The sequence below is a fragment of the Pinus tabuliformis genome, chromosome 2_1 (assembly GCF_031772625.1).
Source record: "Pinus tabuliformis cultivar Carrire ecotype Pingquan chromosome 2_1, CPIR1, whole genome shotgun sequence".
NCBI lineage: Eukaryota > Viridiplantae > Streptophyta > Pinopsida > Pinales > Pinaceae > Pinus > Pinus tabuliformis.
The window spans coordinates 96,441,943-96,464,236 of NC_142299.1; the positions used below are offsets into that span (position 1 = coordinate 96,441,943).

Genomic DNA, 22,294 nt, shown 5'->3' on the forward strand with positions numbered 1-22,294 from the left:
TTATAGATTTAATGTTAGAGATAGGTTGAACATATAGATTTAAATCCAGAGGGGAGGTTGAATATATAGATTTAACTGCAGGGTAGAAAAATAGAGTAGGTATATTTCTGTAAATTTTAACAATTAAATCCGGCAGGTTATGCAGAAATAAGCCCTAAATTATTATTTTATCGATTAATCAAAAGCATGATAAATTACAGAGATGCCATGACCTGAAAAACTTCTGAGTCAGCTCCACTGTGTTGGAAATAGCAGCACCATACGACAGTTTTCATTGTAATTCCAGACAAAAAAGACAAAAAAATTGCACGATTGTTATCATAAGTTTGAAGGATTTTCGTATTGAAAATTGGGATTTCCATTGGTAACCCAGAAAAATTTGTGCAGAACCACTATAGCCCAGCTCAGAGTTGGTTCTGATTTACAAATTTAGAGACGGAAAGAGCTTGTTTATCAAAGCTCTCGTACAAATATGGGCCAAATGATTGATTACAATTTTTACAAAGAGCATTGCTTAAAAAATTAAGCCCGAGTGTCCAAATATTATACAGGCAATCAATAAGGCTGGTATGCTATACAAGAAAGCACTAAGTTGTCTGATACTAGCACAGACTCAACTTATAAACCTAGACCTGGTTCTGGTCTGATATGCACCTGCAGGTTGAGCACTAATCAGCCGCACACCATACAGTCCAAGATCTTCCAGAATTTCTTGGTTTTCCTTCCGATCTTCTTCAACCGTGCAATAATAAAAGATAAAAAGAAGGGACCAGGTGTGGATGTAAACAGTACGGGTTGGTCTGCCGCCCCATGGATTTCTTGCCTTAGAAAAAACGTTCGTGTGCCCAATTCTCCTACTGGAACTGACCTGTTCAGACCTGTAATTCCACGCACAAATAAAATGCATCTGGATCAGATCCATCACATGACAGCTCCTCTGAATTAAAAAGAGAAGCAAACTAAGCTAAAGTGATGGACTGTTAATGGTGAAATTCTCACATTCCATGCTGAAATTCGATACATGCAACTCGAACATGTTTGTGTCGGAATCCAGCACAGGATGTCGCCCTTCCTTGGCATAGTTATCAATTGTTACTTTGATCAAATCACTCACTGTGTCTCCTTTTCTCACAATCACTCTAATGGGTCCCGTGCTTCCCTCCACTGTTATATTTACCAGTATTCGGTCTTCTTGAGGAAACGATTTCTGCAACATTTACAAGTTGAATCTTTAGCCAATAAACCAATTTTTAAAGTAGCAATTTGGATTAATACAACCTGCAAGAGTATGCTCTGCTACAGCTTAATATAGAAGTCTACTCTTAGGACAGCTCATGTATTTTGCCACTGTCACAAGAACAGACACACAGAATATCAAATGGAAACTGGGATTGAAGAACAAACATAGAGAATATCAAATGGAAACTGTGAGTTTTTTTGTTTATTAAACTATGTTAACTTCCAATGATGAAGACATATGGAAGAAAAATAATTGTTCTTTTGCTGCAGCTTAATATAGAAGTCTACTCTTAGGACAGCTCATGTATTTTGCCACTGTCACAAGAACAGACACACAGAATATCAAATGGAAACTGGGATTGAAGAACAAACATAGAGAATATCAAATGGAAACTGTGAGCTTTTTGGTTATTAAACTATGTTAACTTCCAATGATGAAGACATATGGAAGAAAAATAATTGTTCTTTTGGGAGAGAAAGTAACCAATGTTTAGCAGGGGCGAGCTTATCCCTCTTTGTATTGGTGGAAGAAAATATTTTGTTCTGTTGGGAGAGAGTAACCAATGTTTAGCAGGGGCCAGCTTATCCCCTTGGTATGTGTGGTTTTGGGACGCACAAGTAAAGTTTATATGCTGAGAATCAAACTTAAATCAATCCATCAAAACAAACCAACAAACATCCCAAACAACAAGTTAAAAAGAAAATATAATAAAAAAATATGAATTCCAAAGGTTCAAAGTGGAATTCTTTTGGGCCTGCTTTGATCTCATCTACTCAAATTTTTGATTGTGCATCATTCCAAGTATCTCATGCCTTTCTTTCCAAACCCTGGTTGGACATTTTAACAAACCTAATTTTGATTGTATTCAAGGAAGTGCGGTGCTCTGAAGCCTTGATGAAGTTAGGGATTTCATGTGTGCAAGGTGCCTTGATTTTAGAGATTGAATCTGTCACATTGAATATGGAAACTAACATATGTACATTTGAACTTCTAAATTTTATAAACCTATAGTTACAAACATCTCCTAATTAGTGATAATACTGAAAGGAATGGTTCACAATTGGGTAGAATTCCAAAAATACAACTTCTTGCACAACCTTTCAGGCCCAAGATTAGAGGGATTAGGTCCTATATTCTTCCATGGGCTAGTAAATATTCTACCATCTGCCTTCCCCTTCCTTTCTGCATTTCATAACTTTTTCAGTTCAATAGATTAATTGGAATCATTCTTACTCACCTCGGATGGTTCGTAGAAACTGGATGATGGTTCGTAGAAACTGGATGAAGGAGTCGGCGGGAGGGATAACCTTGGAAAGCTGGGCGGGCGATGGAAGAGATCCGAGAGGGTCTTCTGCTTCAACATAAAATCCTTCAATTCCTTGGACTTCTTGGGACGATCATGACCTTCATCTTGGCAATGCAGGCCTCCAAGTTTGTACAGAATTGGCTCCGAAACTGTTCTTCTCAGAACATTCTTTGGGATTTTGGGTTCCCAATTCTGTCTTCTGCTCTCATGGCGACGACGATCTGGTGTCGAATTCTTGGTCCTGCTATTGCTCCTCCTCATCCTGAAACTTGCACTCTCCCCTCTCTTTCGAGAGCCAGTTCTCTCCCCATTTCTCATGCGACCGCGAGCTTCCATCCTGAATCTCTAATTGTTTTTCCCCAAACAAATTATTATGACTACACTTCAAATATTTCTCAACAAGTCCATGGCAGGGCTGCACTTAACAGTAAAGCTCGACTGAAGAAGGATATAAATTTTTTAACCATGAATACAAAAATCATGAAACATTGTGGCCTAACACTATTGCTCATCCGATATAAGAAATAAATCTGGACCTGTCGCTCCATACTCATATGAATTGTAATCCGTTTGAAGAAACGGGTAGCCTTCCTGTTGTGCCGTTGATCGTTTGGTGGGGGATACCGCATGGGTGCGGAAGTTGCGTGGAAAGGTCAGCGATGCAAGAAAGGTAGAAGGAAAAATACCAAACCCCAATGGAGGAAAAACTGCCAGACGTAACGTCAACCCAACTGGTCGGTCTGCTTTGGCTTTAAGTTAAGAAGATCCTCTGCCCCACTCCACCGTCAGACTGATTCCCTTAAATTTGTAAAGTGAAGACTTAATTGGGTTGTTTGGTTGTGTACGATGGAACTCTGTCCGAAGGTTCTTCTATGTAGTGTACATGCAATAAACATCTCCCCATATTGGACTCGGAGAGCATGCAAAACTTTTACAGATATTCAAGAATTCTTTACACGGATTTAGGAATTCCTTCACATGGAAGAGGATGGCTATTTAAAATCCATCTGCATATATTCACTATCTTTGAGAAACAAGCATAGGAAAAGCATTAAAAAAAAGTAAGGTTGTATATAGAAAATGGTTTTTTATTTGAGATCATGATTTTTATTGTTTAATATACATTTTCGAAAATGATTTTTTATTGAGATTGTAATTTTTTATTGTTTAAAATATATTTTCTAATCGAATATTCTAATTATTGAGGGGACTCAACACTCTCAACAATTATTGAAGCACTCAATTTTTTTGCAAATTAAACAATTTAAAAAATAAATACTTAAAAATGAGCTATTTCATCTATTAACTCATTACTCACAGGAAAAAATATTGCTTCACGTACTCATAGAAAAAAATCATAATTGAGAAGACATCCTAATAAAAAGGAATAAGGAAAATAAATTAAAAATCATAAATTTTATATAATAAATAAATCTTTAATTTATATTCTATATAATAAAGACCACTATTATATATTATATAAAATATATATTTTATATATCATATAAAATATATATTTTATATAATATATAAAATATAAAATATATATTATTGTTAAATCAATAATATATATTTATATAATAAAAAGGTAAGAGAGAAACTAATTTTTAAAAAAATTATATTTTATTAATGGAAAAATTAAAATAAAAAATAAATATTATTTCTTAGTTTAAAATAAGTTTCCATTACTTAAAAATAAATAAGATGGGAAAATATGAATCCTAAGAATCTATATACTTACTTTGCAAGTAAAGAGAAATTAAGAATGTGATGTTTTGTTATCTCATGTATCAATGAAATATAAGTAAAAATTATGTTGGGAAACTAAAATGTTAGAACATATAGGAAGATAGGGAAATGATTTTTGAGAGTGAGTGATATGAAGATGTTAACAAATTGTTGTTAACAAATGACTTTAGTGATTGAGAAGTAAAATTGAAGAATTGAAATAAATATAAAAAGATAAAGAGGTTTATATGGGCAATGGAATTAAGAAATACACTCAAAATACAGATGATTTTAGAACAAAAATTTAAGATTTGATTGCTTAGATAAGCAAAAAGGAGAGGTTTTTTGAGTAAGAGAAATTGAAATAGAAATATATTAGAAGGATAAAGTTTAATTGTAATAGGTTGAAAGAACATACTACTATTTGTATGACCTAAAACTTTCCAATTATGTTAATATTGGTTTAAGTTTTGGTATTCAAGGTGATCCCTATTTTTATGTGAGGAATGTTAGCATATTAATAAAAAGAGGTAAAGGAAGAATATTTACATTAAAAGAGAATACTATAAATGAAAATAAGTTAGAAAATCTTAGCGGTGGTAAGTTAACTTTGTGAGAGAAGGAGGATATAGTAGAGTTGTTGTGGTCTAATTAGTTATTTGCATGTTGTGTTGACCTACTTTTGTTGATCAACAAGATGCAATACTACAACTACAACAAAATGTACTAAGGTAACAATCACACATTCAATATCTCACAATAAAGCATATTCAAATCTAATGTTACGGAGGAAATAGTGTATTAATTCTCATTATTATTAATGTAACATATTATAGTCACTCTACAAATATGTCACATTATACTATATGGCTTACCACTAGGTTATTAATGCTTTCTACCAGCTTTCATAAATTGGCCAAATCATTGACTACGACTTTATTGGCTACACATTCTCACTAGCTCACTGATTCTAATGGTTCCCATCATATTTGTTCTTTGCTATTGTAAACACCCCACTTACCTCAATAGAATGCCTACTACTACTCCAATTCCTCTTGTACTATTAGAAAAATGGGATAAAATTTTTTTGTCTCTTATGTCTATTTTTCCTTGTCAATTCTTCTTTCAAGGGTTTGTGTTATTTAACTAAGTCACTACTCTTCTTCTATAGTAGAGTATTCATAACCTTGATATATATATACTTTTTACTTATATCAACATGCAGATTTTTAGTGGATATAATAACAATATAATGGCATAATGTATGCCACCTGCCCATACACGACGACTCCCATTTATACACTAATCCAATTGTCGTAAAAAATCAGGGAGATCGATAGTTTGCGTGGGGGGTACCCTCCTTGCTGACGTCACAAGGGGGGGTGGTCCACCAAGATCCTGGTCATCAATCCATAAAGTTAGATCGACGATGTTTGCATGAGTAGACTCCTTGTTGATGTCACAAGGGAGGGGTTGTGCATACCATTGATCTCATGTAATGGATTTCCACTATTGATCAACACATGATGACCCATGCTCGTTGACTACCACCATGCCATGGTGTCAACTAGTAATGTCATTCCACATCACACTAGACCCACATCACATAAAATACATGAAGTTTCTGGGTGGATCCCCACATGTTTGAGTAGTGAAGTCATCATAAGCAATCCCAACAAGGTAAGGTGCATGATGTTTATGAGGACATCACCCCTCAAAATGGTTGGAAATAAGAAACTGTTGATTGCCAAATCGATGGATCATATTCTTTCTAACAAGCCAAGCCCATTTTTCAAAACTACCAAGGGCACCCCTCGAAAGCGGTTTCTTACTTCAACAAAAGCACAACCAGTGTCTTATGTGCACATGACATCAATATTGGGACCCATGCATCATTCAAGCACCACACATCACTAGGTCCTCCACGTTTTCCAGGTCCTTGGCATCCCAACACTCTTGTCGCATGATCCCCCTTTGAACTTATGAGGTTGAGACCTCCGAGACCTATCACCTTGGGCTTTCCTTTACGCCTAGCTTAGTGCAGGCTCCATTCCCTGACCTCTTCCATGATAATGGCTCGACCACGTCATCCGACTCTTGACATCCCAAAGATTCTCCTCACCCTCTCCCCTTGATATTTTGGGGTGAGACTTTTGGGACACGTCTTCCTAGTCTTGACATTCCAACGATTCTCCACACACTCTCCCCTTAATCTTCCGGGATGAGACTTATGGGGCACGTCATCCTGGTCTTGACTTCACGTAAAGTGATGGATTATGTTAAGGAAGGAAAAACACGAGTATTGTTCTGCCAATGCACTATGATAAAGGTTCCATCATTGGATTTTACAACGGCTATTATAGAGATGGCACCTCTATTTCTAGTTATGGGAACCAAACTAAAGTCGAAATGACATAGTGCTCCCGCAATATGGTAACATACACATATGTGATCATGAATGGTGTTGGGTCCCTACAATACTAGTGATTACCCCATTACTATTGTAGTTATACCCCTTATTTATATTGTTGTGCCCCCATTGCCCCCATATTGTTATTAATGTGCCCATAGAATCCCTCTATTGTTATTTTTGTGGCTTTGTATTATTATTGTTAGGTCGGCTGGACTATATTGTGACTCCATAGACTCCTATATATAGAAAGGAGGTTTTGTCATTTGAATCATCCAAGAATTGTTCATTTATGTAATGTAAATGAGGTTTCCCCCTCAAAGAGGCTGAATTCTAAGGCGTTGATCTATCTTTTCTATCTTTTCTTGAATTGGTTTCATAACATTTGGTATCAGAGCTTTGGATTCTAGGGTTTCACTGCTCCAAACAGGTCATCGTGGCATCTTCGCTATAACGTTTTTTCTATGACGTTACAGAAGTCGCAAAAAAAAACCCATTTGAGAAGAAATCGCGCTGAACCTTGGGTCCAAATTTCAAAGCTTTTCGCGCGATATTTTCGGAGATATGATCTCAGGAAGTTGGTCTTTTTGCAGACTCCTGAATTACACTCAAAACAGGTGACTTGGGGAAAATCGTCATAACTTTCTTTCTGAGCATCGGATTGAAATTTCGTAAGAAGGTACAGAAAGAGGACGTGCTGTAGTTTTCTTTTATATATTTTTCAGAGTCAAAGGTTGAAAAAGTGACACGTGGCACTTCATACAAGTTCGCTCTACTGAACTAGTCTATAATCAGGTCACTGCGGGAGATTGTGCATAACTCTTTCTTGGAGAATCCAATTTGGATCAGACTAGTGGAATTGGAAAGAGAACATAGAAAGCTACTACAGGTCACAATTTTAGAACTGGATGATTCGAAATTACAGAGATACATCAGATTCAATATCAGGCTTCTACAAAGTAAAAAAAGGTGTGTAGTTTTTATTTTTTATTTTTGCATAAGCTTGGTTTGAAGGAATTCAAAGGGCATAGTAAAGCATTATTATCAGTAACTGATGCCCCGAGGAAAGAAAATGCAAACACCTAGTAAGGAACCTGAAAGCTCTAGCATGACTCATGAAGAAGAGGAAGAAATGCTACATGATATATCAAAATTACAAGAACAAGTGCAACAAATGTCACGCTCCCAAAAGCTAACAGATGCTAAGATAAATGGTGTGGAATCTAAGATAAAGGGCATGGAAGCTAAGATGGATGATCTGAAGTCAGATTTGAGGACAGATTTGAAGACAGACATGGCAGATTTGAAGACAGATTTGACAAATTTTCTACAAGAAATACTTACTAATGGTGAAAAGGTTGTAAAGGAAACTCATGATGTGAACAAAAGAAATGTTAATCATGATTCCATAGACTCTAATGTTGGATCAAAGACCCACCATATTCCAAAAATCGATATGAATAAGTTTGATGGCAAGGATCCCGCCACATGGATATTACAGATGGACAAGGAAAATTTTAAGGATGGAAAATTTTCTTGAAGTTTCAAACATTGGCGAATCTCACTAATCCCTAATATGCAAATTATAAATGTTTATTGATATATTTGTAAAATTAATCAAATTTATAATTATTTTATATATAGTCTCTCTATAATGTTGGCGATTTTTAAGGTAAAATAATTTTATATTCTAAAATTTGGGCGAATCGTCTTTTATAAAATTGGAAATTGGCAAATCTTTTTTTTGGAAAAATCATGGAAAATTAGCCCACTGGGCGAACATTAGCCCCTAAAATTTTCCATGCAGATGGAGCAGTTCTTCGATCTCAATAATGTGCAAAACACACAAAAGGTACGTATGGCAACTTTATATTTGGAACCAAATCAATTTGTATGGTATCAATGGCTTTGCTCTCGTAAACTTATCACTTGGGCAATTTTTACGGAAGAATTCATAGCACATTATGAGGATACGAAAAGCAACACTTTTTTTAGCCAATTGATAAGTCTCAAACAAAGGGGTTCAATAATGGAGCACATTGAGGAGTTCCAAAAATTGAACATAAGGGTAAAAGATATTCCAGAGCAGCATAGGATTGATGTGTTCATAGGGTCTTTAAAGGATAATATCCAACATGATGTTCGACTTTGGGAACCTGATTCATTAGAGAAGGCATTCAGGTTAGCAAGAAAAATGGAAAGCAAAATTATGGCAACCAGGAAGCATACCACTCACAACTATAAAGACGGAAGTGCAGTTGCCCCTAGTCTTCCACAACCTATAAGGTTGACACCACAACAATTGGAAGAAAAAAGAGCAAAAGGGCTTTGTTATAGTTGTGATAGCAAATACACTAAAGGTCATAAGTGTGCCGAGAAGAAATTATTCTACATAGATTGTGAAGAGGAAGAAGAAAAGGAGCAAGAAAGGTCAAAAGAACAGGATATGCTCCAGGAACAAAGCCTAGATGAAGAACAAATAAATCTGACCATATCTTGTAATGCATTGGAGGGAATTACCACTCCTCAAACCATCAAGATAGAAGGACAAATCAAGAAGAAAAATGTGATAGTGTTGATTGATTCAGGAAGCACCCACTATTTTATTCATTGTAGGGTAGCAAAAGAATTGAATTGCTTCCTATATCCAGCACCAGAGTGTCAAGTGATGATTGCAAATGGAGGAACAATAAATTGCTCTGGAAAGTGCCATAATATCAAGCTATCCATGGGAGAATATGTATTGACTAGCCCAATGCTTTTCATTCCAATGGGAGGTGCTGATGTTGTACTAGGAGTCCAATGGCTACAATCCTTGGGTACAATAGCTTTTAATTTTCAAGAACTTTTCATCAAATTTTCTATGGAAGGAAAGGGAGTTGAATTAAGGGGTATTGCAGGGAAACCAGGAAAGATAACAAGCTCTAATGGTATGACAAAGCTTCTAAAAAAGGAGCAAAGAGGTGTAATTGCACAATTATGTTCGCTAGATGTTTCCACATTAGAATCATCTATTTCTCCAGATCTCCAAAAAGTCCTGGACAATCATTCCAAGGTATTTGAGACTCCCAAAGGTCTCCCACCTATGCGTGATCATGATCATGCTATTCATCTGATTCCAGGAAGTGTTCCTCCAAACATCAGACCGTACAGATATCCCTATGTCCAAAAAAGTGAAATTGAACGTATGGTTGCAGAAATGCTAGAGGCTGGTATAATTCAACCGAGTCAAAGTTCTTTCTCTGCTCCAGTAGTATTGGTGCACAAGAAGGATGGATCATGGTGCATGTGTCTTGATTATAGGGAGCTCAACAAGCTCACTATTAAAGATAAGTTCCCCATTCCTGTCATTGATGAATTACTGGATGAATTGCATGGATCAATTTACTTCACCAAGTTGGATCTTCGTTCAGGATATCATCAAATCAGAATGAAGATTGAAGACATTCCGAAAACGGCATTTAGAACTCATGAGGGTCATTATGAATTTTTGGTCATGCCTTTTGGCCTTACCAATGCACCTTCAACATTTCAAGGTTTGATGAATTCAATTTTCAAACCATTCCTTAGAAAATTTGTGTTAGTATTTTTTGATGATATACTTAGCTACAACAAGATTCCAGTACGTCTCATACATTTAGCTGGAAAAATGATTAGTTATGGTACAAAGATCGCTTATACCTCTGTAAGAATTCCCAGCTAAAACAAAAAATTCTTATGGAATTGCACACTTCTCCCTTAGGAGGGCACTCAGGATTTTTAAAAACTTACCACAGGGTTAAGAAGGAATTTTTTTGGGATGTCCTTAAATCAGATATTCAAAAGTTTGTGGCAAAATGTTTGGTTTTCCAACAAAATAAATTTGAAACAATTAAGACACCGGGTCTATTACAACCTTTATCCATTCCAAGCCAATGTTGGGAGGAGGTATCAATGGATTTTATCACAGGTTTACCGAAGTCTGAGGGAAAGAGTGTCATCATGGTGGTAGTTGACAGACTTACCAAGTATGCACACTTTTGTGCATTATCACATCCATTTAAAGCCAGTACAGTTTCTACTGCATTTATGGAAAAACTTCAAAAGCTACATGGAAACCCAAAGATTATTGTAAGTGACAGAGATCCCATTTTCACTGGAAATTTTTGGACACAATTATTTTCTTGTCTTGGTACTCAGTTAGCTCATAGCTCATCTTATCATCCTCAATCTGATGGGCAAACTGAGATAGTAAACAAATGTTGGGAAGGATATCTTCGTTGCTTTGTATCTGATAAACAGACACAATGGGTCAAATGGTTGCCTCTGGCTGAATGGTGGTATAACACTTCCTTTCATACAGCAACAAAAATGACCCCATTTATGGCACTTTATGGGTATCAACCACCATCCTTCACATCATATTTAAGAGAAAATTCTAAGGTTCAGGCAGTGGAACATCACATCGAACATCAACAACAAGTCCTCCAACTCTTAAAGGATAACCTCGTGTTGGCTCATAATAGAATGAAACAACAGGCAGATCAACATCTCAGTGAAAGAAGTTTTGATGTAGGTGATTGGGTATTCCTACGGCTACAACCATATAAGCAAATGTCCCTCAAGCAAGCTAAGAAGGATAATAAATTATCACCAAAGTATTATGGTCCGTACAAGGTGTTGCAAAAGATTGGTACTATGGCATACAAATTGGAGCTTCCTGCAGCTTCTCGATTGCACCCAGTTTTCCATGTTTCATGCTTAAAGAAGGTTATAGGCGACAAGCTCCCAGTTCAAACAATATTGCCAGAACTTGACGAAGAAGGAAAAATTATATTGTAACCGGAAGCAGTTATAGAAACAAGAACTCGACAGCTACGAAATCGATCAATTTCAGAGTACCTTATCAAGTGGAAGAACTTATCCGCTGAAGATTCCACATGGGAGGATGAGAATTTTATGCAGAAGTATCCAGAACTACTCAAGCGTTGAGGACAACACTTTTTTGAAGGAGAGGGGCATGTTGGGTCCCTATAATACTAGTGATTACCCCATTACTATTGTAGTTATACCCCTTATTTATATTGTTGTGCCCCCATTTCCCCCATATTGTTATTAATGTGCCCATAGAATCCCTCTATTGTTATTTTTGTGGCTTTATATTATTATTGTTAGGTCGGCTGGATTATATTGTGACTCCATAGACTCCTATATATAGAAAGGAGGTTTTGTCATTTGAATCATCCAAGAATTGTTCATTTATGTAATGTAAAGGAGGTTTCCCCCTCGAAGAGGCTGAATTCTAAGGCGTTGATCTATCTTTTCTATCTTTCCTTGAGCTGGTTTCATAACAAATGGAATAAAAGATTACAAAAGGACTAGTTTGGTTATGGATTAACCCAAGTACACTGCATTCCACACTGTACATGTATAAATTTATGCATACACACTGTTATGCTCCTATACCAATAGGTGTCATATTTCATGATTGACTGGTTGAGCTCTGTAATTTGTTCATCCCTTTTGCAATGGTTTTCCATATTATCAAAAAATAAAAAAAATAAAAAAATGTAAAAACTGTAAAGAGGGTATGCCCTAAAATAAAAATCAAAGGGTAAAAAGAATAAAGTGGTCAAAAAAAGTGAAAGAAGTGAACCCCAAACACAAAAAGACCAGGAAAGTGTGCAAGTCCAAAATGCCACTAGTTTTCATTTTCTGCAAATAAGCATTGTGTGCAGCCTGTTAAATTCATGCCACAATTAATGAATGGCCAAACAGCTTAATCTTGGCTAGTTCATGTTTGAATTTCATGTTTTAGAGACAGAGAATAAAATCTGACCAAACTGTTTAATCTTGGTAGATAAGTAGATAGGTAGAGAAGCAAAGGAGCTCAACAGTTTAATCTGAGCCCTTGGAAGTAATAAGTGCAGACTTAGGTAGGCTTACCATGAAAAGAAAAGAAAAGTTGAAAAGGGTTTGCCAGTCCAAGTGCACTCGAATAAAGAAGAAAAAATGCTAGGCAAAGTAGGCAGGGTAGGCAGATTGGTGTTGCAGAAACATACTTGTGATTGATTTTGTCTCTAAAAAATGTGTTAATCTTATCTCTATCATAAGTGCCATGGCAAATATTTTTTGATGCAGCTCAAGCGAGGCAGATTACATAACTAACTCCCCTTCATACTTTTCCAAAATCATTCACTAACTTTCCCAAAGGTGTTAAGATCTGCTTAATATCACTCACAAGCCACTCATTCCATTTCATCAATTACCTAAGTAAAACCCCATTTTACTTAGGAGAATAGCCATATTTCTCATATAAAACCACTTTTCCCTTTTAACCTAAGTTTTTAACCATATAACTTAGCGCTTTCCACTTCAAAATTCATATTAACTTTAATTTATATTATTTAAATCCCGTTTTATCACCCTTCCCCATATTATGTAAATATAATAAAAAACCCCCCGCATTACTACATATCCCACCCCTGGTTGAAATATAACCATAAACGTTTTGTCGGGGATTAATAGATTTATTTGGAATTTATTAATAACCCTTCCCCCGTAAATAAATGGGTTAATTAACCACCGGAGTTAATTAATAACCAACCTCGAACCAATGTAATTACGCCCCAAAAACCATTTTAAGCATTGTTTTATTATGATCGGCCTCACAAATTAACTTTCTGCCATATTCTATGCGCGTCCGCCGTCAGATCTCCGCTCCACCATCCAATGGTCCACATCCATTTTGCGACCCCCTCCATCACCGAACGTTAACTCGCGGGAGCCCGGTGGTTTTGTCGCCATGCCAAGGACACGCATCGCACTCCTGCTATGATCGCTTGCCCTCCGCCTGAAACCGCCCAGCCCCAAAAGCGGTGCCGGAAAAACCGCTTACCACCCTCCCGCTGACGTCATCTGCTGACGTCCTTCGTCCGGTGTTGACATCACCCACCACATCACCGCCACATCATCTATACCGTACCCCTACTGACGTCATCCGTCCTTCAAATCAAGAAATTCCCACCAAGCTCCATTTTGTCGAATAAAAGGGTAAAACTATCATTTTTGCTATGTTTTCCTGCGTATTGCGCTCCAGGCGTAAAAGCGACTGAGTTCGCAGTTCAGTCTCGACCACCTCCTGACCAGAAAAAGCTCCATCGACGAGCTCCTCCGTTTGTCAACCGACCCTCCAATATATGGTCTCCCTCCTTGATCGCAAGATGCAAAGGATATTTCTCCTTTGGATTAAAGTAAACTTCGCAAGCAGACTGCCGACCAGAGAAATGGTTTATTTTACCCTAACCAGTGCACCTTTAGAAACATGAATTACCAGAGGAAAGATAATCAGAAGACACATTAGCAGTTCTATTTTTGCCAGACAACGATGAGTAGGTGTCAGTTCAGCATTAAAGAGCATCAAAACAAGTCAAAGAGTATCAATTCAAACATTAAAGTGTATCAGATCATCATTGAAGATGTCAGAGCAGAATTAAAAGCAGCAGTTCAGAATTAAAGAGCACATTTAAGACAGACAGTCAGTTGTTTATATTTTACTTGTAAATTATTTTAGGTTGAACCTAGATATTATCCCATTATTGTTATGAGATATTTGTTGTACATATTTTGTAGTATAAATACCCCCTCCATTAGAGTTTGGGGGTAGTTGGTGGTGTGCGGATTTTCTAGACTTTGCTATAATACTGAAATTTTTGGAATAAAAAGCTGTTGGAATCAAACTGTTGTCTGGCCTACTGGATGAAGAATTGAAGTAGAGGACTTGTCACAGAATTCTTGAATCAACCACTGGATCAATAAGTCCCCTATATATTGTGTTTTACAGTTTTCTTGTTTATTATATCATCTATGTTTCATAATATGAATGATAAAGAAAAAGGTTAATTTTAGAATTTGCTTGACTGCACTCTATTTTCAGTCTTTATTGTTCTCTTTGCTTTCTTTAGAATGTGCAAGTTGAGCCTTGAGATTGGAATCGGTGGATTTCGGGCGGATCAAATGCGCGAAGTTTATTCCACCATTTGGACCCGAAATCCATTTAGTATGGTTTCTAATTCTTCATCGGGTCCGTTTTTGGAATCAAAGAATATGCCTCTTTTGGCTCCGATCAGGAGGTTTAGGCATTTGTTTGTATTTGGAAGGTCTCACAGTTAGTTGGTGGGCCTGTGGTCTGGTTGTTAAGCTTTTGGCTTGGTACCCTAGCCCTGAGTGGATAGTTGACTCTATGTCCCTCAGGTTGCTTAGGGTAGTTGTATTATTTGTAATTTATTTCTTTTTTTCTAATGAATAGAAGGTACGACTCTTGCTTCAGCAAAAAAATAGGTTCTATTTATAACAAGAGAGGGTGACTCTTCAAATCCCCTTTGTGACCTTTGGAATACCCTCATGACTGTTCAACTTCTTCATAAAATGACACATTACATTACATGGTGAACTTTCATAGTCCAGTATTGACACTTAGAATTTCACATACAACATAATTACAAATAATTTACATTTTCCACTCTACCCATATAAGACAAAATAGGGTAGAGGCAGCCTAACAAGACACAACACTATGATGTTGGAGTTTGGGAGAAGTCCAACTCAACAACCTTCACTTGCTACTTCTTGGTCATGTATTGTTACCAAGCTTGGTACTATGTGATGGTGCCCTCAAACTACTTCATGGTGTCTTTTTGGAAGTAGACTCTAGCCTCCATGGAATCTGGGTACACTATCTTGGAACCTTTGTCTAACTCATTTTGAAGGATGAACAACATTGTTTTGACCTTGACAGGACCACCGATGAACTTCTTCATGTTGTGTATGTTTAGCTCCAAGTCTTCCCTTGTGGCCTCCTACCTTAGCTACTCCAAGTACTCTTTAACCTCCTGCCGGACTTGGTTCCTGTATTTAGCTTTGGTGAGAGAACTGATTGATGGGATATGGTGTGTTCTCACCAAGACATCCAAACTACTATACAACTGTACATATGAGGATTGTATACTGTCGATGAATGAGGCAAGCTTCTTTTTGTTTAGAATCAAAATTCGAACCTTCACTTTCTCTAGCTCTACTTGTGGATTCATTTTCTTCACTAAGTCAAGTGGGGCCCCTTTGAATTGTATTTTCCACTCTTGTACATAAGCAATGGAAGCTGTTGTAGGCCATCAAAACAGATAACTACTTTATCCATGGTGAAAAAATTGGCATAGATATTCTGCATGGTTTCTCCAAGTGATGATACTTCAGCAAGTATCGCTGTTCTCATCTCCCCAATGTGAAAAATTCATTTTGCGCTGCTGCTCGGAGTTGTTCTACCTCTTTCTTGGTAGTCCACAAGTTCTGTGCTAGTTGCTCATTCTTGGTAATCAAATACTCAAGATTTGATCTTATTGCTCCTGCATAGGCCAAGCTAGCTTTGGCAATGGAAGTTGGATGATTCCTGATATCCAACACTATCACCCTTTCTTTGATGAATGCAGGTGATGCATGATCATCTGGAAAGTTCTTCCTCCGTGCTTGTACAATCCTCTTATGGAACTCATCGAATAATAGATTGTACACATCCATGACCATATCATCACCAAGGACAATAGTATCTCCTTTCTCGCTCAGGGCTAGCTTTGCTGTTAGAGGTGGTGGAGATTGAGGGATGACTTGTGTGTTGTGGGGAAAAATGCCTATGCAGGACGATCCTATCCACCTAAGGTGTGACAGTGCCTTAGCAACAAACAATGACAACTATTCTGGTTTCTTCCTTTATGAAATGTGAAAGAAGAGAGATAAATAGACTTACCGGTGTCTTCTGTTTGTCCCTCGATCCGGTCTCTCTTCTCTTTGGGAGTTCACAGCTACTTGCCTTCTCACTCGCCCAGCTTCAACAGGTTCATGCAAGATCACAAGAGAACAGCTACTTGCCTTCTTGCTTGTCCAGCTTCAACGGGTTCCTGCAAGATCACAAGAGAACAACTACTTGCGACAAGAGAAGAACACTACACAAAGACAGATATTCACATTCATAACTAGTTTAGGATTAGAAATAAACCAAATACACTAATGCAGTCATACATCAAAGACACATCAGTATATAGGGGAAACCAAGATAGCTTTATTGATGAATAACAAGGTTCAGGAAGAGATACAACCCAGAGGGCTCCAATCCAACATCTCTTTCCCAGCAAATGGAATTCCTATCTTCGCCCCCTTCAAAGCATTAAGCACCCAATGATTCCAATCTCAAACCAACAGTAATTCTTTGCAATAACAAAATTCCAGCCTCTAGATCTCATGGAGGAGAGATCCATATATAGATGTTTGGAGAGAGGATGAGTCAGCTTGAGATCTGACTAGTGTCCTCTCCCTCTGTCAGTTCTTGATTCCACTTGGAGGTTCTTGCTTCCACTTGGAGATTTGGAACCTCTTACTCATCACCAGTCGAATTCCCTGAGGCAAGTGTCATTTTGGAAGCTTCCTGGGTTTTGACACCTTGAGAAATGAGCTTGCCACATGTCCACTCTCGTTCAGCGCAGGTAGCTAGTGTTCCCTTTGACATTCAACGCAAGTAGCCAGTGTTGGCTTTGACATTCAGCGCAAACAGCTAGTGTAGCCACTGAAATGATCCTGAATTGACTTGTTTTTGAGCAGTTTCTGGTGGAGAACTTCTGTGAATTGTTGTGGTTTGTTAGCCTTGTTCCTCTAGGGGTAGGAACAACATGTTTAGGGACTTTGGATCCCTTAGATTATGGACATTTCATGCTTAATGCTGTAAGGCACAAAAATGTCTATAACAGTTGCCCCCTAAAGTATGAGGCTGTTTATCGGGTGAAATGCTTTATCAGGGGGATCCGAAGTTCATCCAATGCTGAGAGGAGACCTGTAATAAGATACAATACAATACATTATTTTTCATACTGCTTTCATGATCTAGCTAAGGCGGGCATTCCCATGCTCAGCTTTATAAATTCATTTTTCTGTACATAGAACAGACAATCGTCTGGTGGTAGACTGATAATTTTGATGAAATTATCATCCTTTGAATAGGATGATTATCTGCTGCAATGATGTACATGTCAATGTCTTTATCTTTCCTGAATATATATCGCAGCCCGGATGGATGAAACTAGATCCGGGGTCTTCAAACTCGTTCGATCTTCACTCTAAGTACAAGTCGATCCATGTGAGAAATGTTCTGAAGTCGAACATGGAAAGACATCGCTTGATTACCGGTCAATGATGTGAACTGTTAACAAGCGCGAGAGGAATCACCGATAATGATAATGACCCTCAAGGTACTGCAGTACAATTCACGTGGTGTGAATAAAGGACTTGGCGTCGAACACCACGCAAAATATTTCGGTCGAAGGTCATTGATGTATACCTGTCGTCGGAAGTGAGAAACTTGCCATTGAGGCATGCAAGCTTCAAAGTACTGAAGGGGTTGTCCCCAGATCAACTTCTTGGATAATGAGCTGATGTCGACAAGAAGCGATCCGTCAAAGGAGGGCCTTAATGAATCCCACATCAGTGACACGGAACGGAGCTAATGATTTTAATGGAGGTGAAAATGATCTGTGACATATGATTCAGGGTGGCGGTCATGAAAGGATGAAAGATAATGTATGGCAGTGGATGGGACACGGTTGACTTTTCTGAATGACTTTTCTTGAGCATATTGATGCGATGGATTGGTAGCATTACCCCAAATATGGATGGTATGGTGAGACCATGGATGTGACCGGTGAATGAAACAACCCAACCCAATTGTGGTACGGAGGAAAAGTGTCATGTTCAAGAGCGACTTGCTACCATCAAAGTTTTCTTGAGTTTCTCCCAATTTTTCCCCAGTCATTGCTGACCAGTGCCTCTTTATTTTTGTCAAGCTTGAGGAGAATAACATATGCTTGTTCTATAACCTGCCCTTCGGGCAAGCCCATCGCTATGTTTTAACGAGCCTAGCGATAATGAAACTCGTTCTCATCTAAAGACAAGTTTGCCGCTATTTAATGATTTTAACGAGTCTAACGATAAGGATAACTCGGTCCTTTTCATTTTTAGAGTGTCTGAAAAGGTACATAAAGTTAACTCCAAAAGTCCTTTTTCGTCATCTAATCCCTTAAGTCCGAAAAAGTATAAAACAATACATAAGGGATGAGTTTTCTATAGTTTTAACGAGCCGAACAAAACAAGCGCTCGATCTTTTTGTGCAATAATCCCTCAGGTCCAAAAAGATTAAAATCTAGAGGAGGGATAGCTCTTCCTATCCCTTTAACGAGCTGGAAGGCCAAGGACTTGGCAATCTTTTCATATTTTACGAGTCAGTTGAAAAGAGCTTAAATAAGACTCGTCTTTTGAGGAACGAGTGATAAACAGGGTTAGCAGCTGATTCCAGGTACAGGTTGGAATTTTCCAATCACGGCAGTGTCACAAGGATGGCTAGGTGAAATCACTCTTCGCAGCTGTTCCTCAAAATGGGTAAACAAACATATGGAGGTGAACGATCGGCCAATGGAAAAGTGGAGGTGACGGTGAAAACACGACCAAGGCTTTAATGGCTGATGATATTACATTCACAGTGGTTATTTACCGGGATAGTTCATTTTTTAACGAGCTTAAACGCGGGTGGAAACATTTGCTCAGTCTTATGTTTATTTTTTAACGAGCATGAAATATGTGCTAAAACTGCTCGGATCTTGCGTTTATTTTTTAACGAGCATGAACTATGTGCTAAAACTGCTCGAATCTTGCGTTTATTTTTTAACGAGCATGAACTGTGTGCTAAAACTGCTCGATATACCAGTCATATGATAAGAGTGTCTCATCGAGATTCTATTTTTTATGGAGCTTCATCTCACAAAGCTATGCCCCGCATCCTTTCTTTATGCAAGTTCGGAAACAACTAATCCTACGAGTTTAAAGGGTTAGACCTACAGGTTTAAAGGGAAGGACCTAAAAATTTAAAAAAATAAATAGCCGCTCCTTTTTTGCACTCCAAAAGGTTTGCATGCCCCCAGGCATAAAACAAAGTTTCAAGGTTACCTCTACTTCTCTTCCGTCAAAACATTTGTTTTAACGAGAGAGGCTTACCTCTTTCAGGTTACCCAAAGATTGTCTTGTTAATCTTTCAAACAAAACACTTCCTCGGCAATGTCTACCGAAATAGACAAAGGTGAGCGACGATGCCCGCCAACTCACATAACTTTGACAAAAGAATCTTATTCTAGAACAACCCCTCTTCCACTCACGGACGGGGTACGGACTAGTCATATTCTCCCGCGGAAACCTACCCTATACCCAAAGTTTTCCTGCCGAAGCAGACCAGGACGCATGCCCCCTGGGTTCCAGTCATATCCTCCCGGATTACTCGCGCTCATCAGGAGGACGGACCGTGGGTTGAGACACTTCTTGTGTGAAGAGACCATTTAGGGATGGTATGTGACTATTTGTGATGCGTGATCGGGGAAATGAAAGTTGGTCCACGAGCTTGACCACTCTTCCCTCATGCAGAAAACACATTACTCTAAAGAGTGAGGAGACGATAGCTCCCATGCAATATATATAGTCTCGTCCAAGGAGTAGGTTATAATCCAAGGGTCCTTGAACGACCATCACGTTCATTTGAACAGTCTTCCCTTTCAATGTTATGGGCACATTGGGGAGGATCCCTAAAGGTCGACTGGTTCCTTTATCAAAGCCTGATAGATTTCTCATTTCAGGCAAAAGCGCTGGTGAACCAAGCGCTTTCCAAGCAATAGAGGAAAGGATACTCACAGATGCCCCCTCATCAGTGACAGTGCCAGCCATTACCATTCTGTATATTTGAACGATAATTCTGAATGGTATGCTTGCTAGCAACCAGGGTCTACCTAGTTGGTTCCAGTCGAACAAGACAACTAGGTTGCTTGGTGGCTAATTCAACCATCATATGATTGCGAAAATGCGACCCATGATCTGTAACTATAGCCTGTGGTACGCCGAACCTGGCGACTACATGATTGAAAAAGAAAAGGGCAGCTGTTTCACCAGTGTTATCTAATGTAGGCATCGCCTCGGCCCATTTGGTAAAATAGTCAACGACGACTATAATATACCCATGCTCCCCGGTCGAGGTGGGGTTACATGTCATGAAATCGATGCCCCATTTGGCGAAAGGCCCAACAGCAACTATTGGCTGTAAAGGTGCGGGTGGTCTTCTGGTTTTGCTATCAAAAATTTGACAAGCATGGCAACTTCTGACTGCGGTTATGCAATCTTTGAACATGGTTGGCCAGAAGTATCCTGTTCGTAAGATTTTTTGATCTGCTGCTCAGAACCTTGGTACACTTGCTGGAATTGTGGTTGTTGGTATTGCACCAGCCATGGTTGTGAAGCCATGTTCTGTTGTGCTATACTAACTGTTGGACCAAGGTGTGGGGTAATTGTACCCATTTGGACCTGTGTCGCCCCACCAGTTGGCGATTGTGGTTGTGTCACAGGGTCAAGGGGCTGTTGCATTACAACCTGAGAAATCTGAGGTTGACATACAACAGGCAACGTTTGAGCTTGCGACACTATCACAATAGCCGACGTGGTCGGGATGTTCGACATAGGTACACACTGTTGCATAGAATATACAACCCTTGGTTGTTGAGGTAGCATAGGTACCCAACCACTTGATGTATTTCCAGTATAACCTGAATACTTTTGTGAACTCCCGTATGGATACCCTCCCAGAGGGGGTAATGAAAGGGCATACTGCCCCCCATACGGTAGCAATCCGGAACTCAAGGGGATTGTTTGTCCTTGGGGATTGGATTGCCCAAATTGACCTCCAAATGGATCAATCTGGCGAGTTTCAACATAAGAGTTGCCGGATATTATTCCGGAGGAACAAACTGGAATGAACCACACTGTCGAAATAGTCCCTTGGTGGACTCCTTCTAGCGGTTGCGAGCTAGTCGGGACAGATGGTGTGCCGGCAAACATTGTCGGAGTGACGGCAGGGGCTTCTACTGTCGCTGTGTCATTCGACACAGTCCTAGATGTTGACGGTGTTAGTGTCAGTCTTTCCATCCTTCCTACAGTGATCAAATATGCTCTTACAAAGTGGTCTCAGAGTGTCAAGGTCAAATTTTGTCATTTCAGTGAGTTTTCAAGCAAAATTTGGTCACTAGGCATTAGGTCTAGGGTTTGCCCAAATGGTGGTCCATGTCATTATTCAGCTGAGTTTATCATCATTCAGAGGGTTTTCATTATCATCTCAGTGTCTAATGAGTCATTTCACACCTTGTCCATGCTTCAGTTGCCACCCAGGCAAGGTCATTTCCCTCTCCTAGGGTTTTGAAGGCAATTTCTCTTGGATGGTCAAATCACCGGCAAAACTTGTTTCCTGATGTTCATACACCTTCCCCTATCCTTAAAGTACCTTATCAAACACTCCCCATCCCTTAGATCCGCCAAATTCCTCATTTTTGCACAAACCCTAGTTTCTAGCTACAACCTGGCAATTTTCTAGGTTTGACCTGTGTTTTTCCCTTTTCGACCCCTACCCCTCACTCAATCTCTGAGATTCCACTTTCCCCTGCTTCCTAACATCCCTCCCCACTCCCAAAAATTTCCCCAAGAATTTAGAAGCCCCCTATCCCCTTCATTT

General features: G+C 38.7%; 1 protein-coding gene across 1 annotated transcript; it reads right to left on the reverse strand.

The window, feature by feature from the left end:
- Positions 1-318: 318 nt before the first annotated feature.
- On the reverse strand, positions 319-3,194 carry LOC149198953 (uncharacterized protein At4g22758-like). The gene is made up of 3 exons (XM_089399333.1): positions 2,478-3,194; positions 1,000-1,207; positions 319-878 (listed from the first exon to the last, which is right to left on the reverse strand). The coding sequence occupies exons 1-3, from the start codon at positions 2,880-2,882 to the stop codon at positions 673-675; spliced, it is 819 nt and encodes a 272-aa protein (XP_089255459.1). The 5' UTR covers positions 2,883-3,194; the 3' UTR covers positions 319-672.
- Between the last annotated feature and the right edge of the window lie 19,100 nt (positions 3,195-22,294).